This window comes from Pteropus alecto, unplaced genomic scaffold (assembly GCF_000325575.1).
Source record: "Pteropus alecto unplaced genomic scaffold, ASM32557v1 scaffold39, whole genome shotgun sequence".
Taxonomy (NCBI): domain Eukaryota; kingdom Metazoa; phylum Chordata; class Mammalia; order Chiroptera; family Pteropodidae; genus Pteropus; species Pteropus alecto.
The window spans coordinates 9,125,176-9,130,230 of record NW_006443568.1 but is presented as its reverse complement, the minus strand read 5'-3'; the positions used below and the strand labels follow the sequence as shown (position 1 = coordinate 9,130,230).

At 54.3% G+C, this 5,055-nt stretch overlaps 1 protein-coding gene across 2 annotated transcripts in view; it reads left to right on the top strand.

Moving 5' to 3' along the window:
• RPS6KA1 (ribosomal protein S6 kinase A1) overlaps positions 1–5,055 on the top strand; it is a 29,937-nt gene that overhangs the window by 14,428 nt on the left and 10,454 nt on the right. For both annotated transcript variants that reach the window (XM_015598997.2, XM_006924383.3), the window contains exons 11-16: positions 766–830; positions 1,081–1,183; positions 2,666–2,796; positions 3,963–4,088; positions 4,282–4,371; positions 4,762–4,920. In XM_015598997.2, coding sequence (XP_015454483.2) covers positions 766–830; positions 1,081–1,183; positions 2,666–2,796; positions 3,963–4,088; positions 4,282–4,371; positions 4,762–4,920 — 674 coding nt within the window. The remainder of the gene's footprint in view (positions 1–765; positions 831–1,080; positions 1,184–2,665; positions 2,797–3,962; positions 4,089–4,281; positions 4,372–4,761; positions 4,921–5,055) is intronic.

The window sequence follows — 5,055 nt, the reverse complement described above, 5'->3', positions numbered from 1 at the left end:
GCAGGAACTGAGTCATCCCCACTCCCTCTGGGGACAAAGACAGAAGACCCCACACAGCTCCTTCACCAAGACTGCTGGCACAAGAGGAAGAGCATGAGCTCAGGCATCAGAAGGCTCAGGTCCCAATCCTGGGCCTGTGTCAGATCCCCATTGCCTGGCACACAGTGGTCCTCCATAAATATTTGTTGAACAAATGAGTGCCATTCATGAGTCAAGGCATCTGACTTCACCTCCTGGAGCCCCAGGTCCTCGTCTTCATGGGAGATGATGATCTCAAGCTCTGTTGATTAAATGAAGTCATATAAATGTGCTTCGTATGTAGTGGCTGCTCAATATGTCTTGGCTCCTTGGCTCCTGGGTTCATCTGGACCATGACCAGCTTTGAAATGTCCAGTCCAGGTCCCTGGGGTTGAAGGGAGTGTGAGCCTGTCTGGTGGCTGATGAGGGAGGCGGAGGCTCTTTGCAGATTTTGGAACAAGTCTGGCCTCTGCGTGGCCTTGGACAAGTTGCCTAACCTCTCTGGGCCTTCCTTCTCCCATCAGTACACTGGAGATTGATCATAAGGGGCCCCAGAAAGTGGAAAATGCTGAGCAGGCAATAGGCCTTGGGATGATGGTAGATTTGGGGGAGGGTGAGCCCATTCCCATGATCCCAGTGGACTGCTCTAGCCAGCCACTGGTCCCAGACCAGTGAGGCTACTGGGTGGACAGAGCAGTATCTGGGAGTTGGACATCCAGGACAGACCCCTCATCTGGGCTCTTTCAGGCTCCGGCCCTGATGGGGCAGAGGAAATCAAGCGACATGTCTTCTACTCCACCATTGACTGGAATGTGAGTGTGTCTCTCCACCCCAGTACCCCAGTCAGGGCTTCTGCTATGGTGGGAGGGAGCTTCTACTGACGAGGGCCTCAGGTATGGAGCAGAGGGTGACAGCATGGCCTCGGAGGCAAGGCCTGGCTTCCCAAGGGCAAACAACCATGCCCCATCTGCATGGCTCCAGGCCTGTCACCTCCTCTTGCACTGGCCCCCTGACAGGCCGTGGGAGCACTGTGGTGACTGGAATGCCCACCCTGCCTTACAGAAGCTGTACCGCCGTGAGATCAAGCCGCCCTTCAAGCCGGCCGTGGCGCAACCCGATGACACCTTCTACTTTGACACTGAGTTCACATCCCGTACACCCAAAGGTCTGGTTTGTTTTGTGTTGGTACAGAAGGGAAGCAGGGAGTCAGGGGCACCTTGGGACACAGGGGTGGTCAGGACTCTGGCAGGCCCAGGTATGTGGGCAGACAGGCGGGAGGTCTGACTCTTTGTCCCCATCTCATTCTGCCTGACTCCCACTCCAGGACTCTATGGGCTCTTTGTGTCTGGGTGAGGGGGTGGGGGTGAGTGGTTGGTTAAGGGCACAATAGAAAAGTCAGGACCCCTGCCCCGGGCATCTTCCAGCCCACTGGGAAGACAAACACATCAAGCTCACACGTCAGGGCTACAGAATCTGACCCAGTAAAAATGTGAGATAGAGACAGTCTGGCAGAGCAGAGGTGATAGCACCCACAAGTCAGGGGCAAGTGTGGGAATCTGCTTTGGCAGTCAGGGGCAAGTGTGGGAATCTGCTTTGGCTGTCCTGACCACCAGCCCTCAGTGTGCTCATCTGGAATATTGGCTTAGCCATAGACCCACTTAGCCCCTGGGGTTACTGGAAGAAGCCAGTGAGGGGTCTTCTGGGAGGGAGCTTGTTATATCCTAACATTTGGCCAGATATTATAGGTGGATGTATTAATTCTGGAAGTCCTTTTGAAGGGACTGGTTTTAACAGAGGGTGCTTTTCTCACAGCTTACATATCTCTGATGACAGGGAGCTCAGTGTTTCTCCAAGCAGTTTGTCCCATCTTTTTTCATTTATCTGATAAATATTTACCAGGTCCCTACTGCGTGCCAGCCATGGGGGAGTTGATGGTGAACAAGACAGACCCAGGCCCTGTCTTCTTATGGCTCAGTGTATAGTGAGGGGAGAGACACGAAAATGGCTACTGGGCAGCATGACAAGTGCAGCTTAATAGGGGCGAAGGGTTGGAGGAGCAGCCTCAGGCAAGGCTTCTCAGAGGAGAGAGTGAGTGAGTTGAGCCTCAAAGTGTAGATGAGGAGAGAATTATCTAGTTAGAGGGAACAGCATGTGTAGTGTCTCAGTCTCCTTTCGGGATCTGAGAAGTTGACCTGGCTGAGCTGTAGAGTGGGGAGAGAGGAGGCTAAGATCAATCACAAGGATCCCAATTGCTAGGCGGAGGAGTTAGGCTTTCTCCTGAGGGCAGAGGGGAGCATTTGAGAGGTACGGGCAGAGGTAGAACCATCTTTTGGCTGCTGTGCCAGAAGAGCTGAAGGGGCAGATCTGAGGCCAGGAGGCCAGGAGGAGGCGGCCAGGAAGGGATGGAGTGTCTTGACCTGGGCCAGACACTGGATGTGGGAGTCTTATCTTTGTCTGTCAAGGCTGGGCTGGTCTAATCACACATGAGCAGATGGGCTAGCCAAGGCCTGGGATCAGGGATCCTGTCCAGGCTCCCTCCATGGCCAGCCTCTGAGGCAGGCCTAGAAGTCCCATGGTTTCTCTCTGCTGGGCTGCCTCAGGGTCAAAGGCACCTTCGTAGGCTCACATCCTCCTCCTACTCCTGCAGACTCCCCAGGCATCCCCGCTAGTGCTGGTGCCCATCAGCTGTTCCGTGGTTTCAGCTTTGTGGCCACTGGCCTGATGGAGGATGATGGCAAGCCTCGGGCTACACAGGCACCACTGCACTCGGTAGTACAGGTAAGGCGGGCAGGAGACTGCTGCCCAGTTGTCCTTGTCCACTTAGAAGCTGTAAGGCAGAACAGTTAGGATACAGGCTCTGGAGTTGGACAAGCCCGGGTTCAAACTCTGATTGCAACCGTGTAGCCCATTGGGCTTCCAAACTTCCTTGGGCCTCAGTTTCCCCATTTGTAAAACAGGGATAACAACATGGATATTTCCCGGCCCAGCCAGAGACATTGTAGAACCTAGATAGGTGTAAGGTGGTTGGTGCCCAGGGTGCTGGGACGTGGCTTTCAGGTCCCCAGCAGGGATGGGTGGCAGGGGCTCATATCTCCTCACACTTGTCCCCCATTTGCATACTGTCCTGGCTCCATGGAAGATATTTAGAATTGAGAAACAAGAATGTAGACCTGGAGCTCATTCCCTGGGTTCAGAACTTCCAAGGTGAGGGATTTTGAGATACTTACTCTCCCAGTGCCTCAGTTTCCTCATCTGTAAACGGGATGATGATAGAAACTTTCTCCACTGGGCTATTGTGACGATTACATAAGTTAATATGTGTAAAGTTCACATAATTATATAATTTATTATCCAGCTGGGACATCTTTGTCCAGGACAGATGTTAAACCAGACTGGTTGTGAGGACAGTGGGTATAAATCAGGACTGTCCATGGGGTCACTTATGGAAAGTGCTCAGAATAGTGCCTGCTACACACTAAGCACCATAGAAACATTTGCTATTGTCAGTGTCTCAGAATCTTGAGACACCACATGAGCTGGGCTGTGACACCCAGAAAGGGAGGCAACTCACCCAAGGCCACAATAAGTGGTAGAACTGGGACCCAGCTCAGGGCTCCTCTGTCCCTCTCAGGGCAGTGGTCCCCTTATGGGCGGGAAAGCTGGTTTTCCCAGGCTTTTCAGTGTGCGTTGCGACTCTGTTGCCTGCCCCCTCCACCACCGTCTGACTGCAGGGTGGGAGCCAGTGAGTGTGCCCATCATATAGAGTGGAAACCTGAGGCCCAGAGAGGGGCAGATTCTTGCCTGAGTTCACACAGCCAACATTCTACCCTAGGCCTCCTGGCTCTTGCCTGGTGCCATCTCCACTGAGGCAAGGCCTTGGGTGCTGGGAGATGACCCCTGCATTCAAGAGCAAAGTGTCAGCCCTACTTCTTGGTCTCCTGCAGCAACTCCATGGGAAGAACCTGGTTTTTAGTGACGGCTACGTGGTAAAGGAGACGATTGGTGTGGGCTCCTACTCTGTGTGCAAGCGCTGTGTCCACAAGGCCACCAACATGGAATATGCTGTCAAGGTGGGCCTCCGACTGTGTGTTGGCCATAGCTGCTGGGCCGGGGGGAGGCAGATGTAGCCTTGGCCTTTTGGCAGGAGACGGGTTGGTGCTTGAGGCTCTGAATGGGTAAAAGCTGTGCAATGTGGGCTCTGCGGGAGGGAAGGACTCTGGAGATGGTCCCCCTGACACGGCCACATGCACCCCTTTTCCTCAGGTCATCGACAAGAGCAAGCGGGATCCTTCAGAAGAGATTGAGATTCTTCTGCGGTACGGGCAGCACCCCAACATCATCACTCTGAAGGATGTGAGTGGGCGTCCTTGAGACTGGGGTGGGGACTGAGGCATTCGACTCTAGGATTTGTCTTGGCTGCCATTCCTTTGACTTATAATCCTCCTCTGCTCATGGGAAGGGAAGGAACCTTGGTGCCTCCTGTCTGCCTGCACCCCAGGAGCCCTCCAGTTCAGGCTTGGGCATTGTCTGAGAGCTTTCTTGCCCATCAGGGGTTCAGTGCCAGCATCTTCCTGTCCAGGGAGGATTACGGCCTAGGCAGGCAAAGGCCCTGCCAGGGCCACTGACACACAGAACGGAATACATGTCCGGCTCCTGTGATTCTTTCTTGGTCTGGTGAGCTGGTGACCAAGGGGCGCAAGCCTAGCTTCGAGGGAAGGGGCCTGATGGCGAGGTCTCCTGCAGGTGTACGATGACGGCAAACACGTGTACCTGGTGACAGAGCTGATGCGGGGCGGAGAGCTGCTGGACAAGATCCTACGGCAGAAATTCTTCTCGGAGCGGGAGGCCAGCTTCGTCCTGTACACCATCAGCAAGACCGTGGAGTATCTGCACTCCCAGGGGGTAAATTTGGGGTAGGAGGGCACCATCAGCAGAGCGCATGAGTCGTGGGGTGGCCTGGGCAGTGGCAGTCTTCAACAGCCAGACAGAGGGGAGACTAGGAATGGGTGCTGGGTTAGTGGATGGATTTAAGGAAGG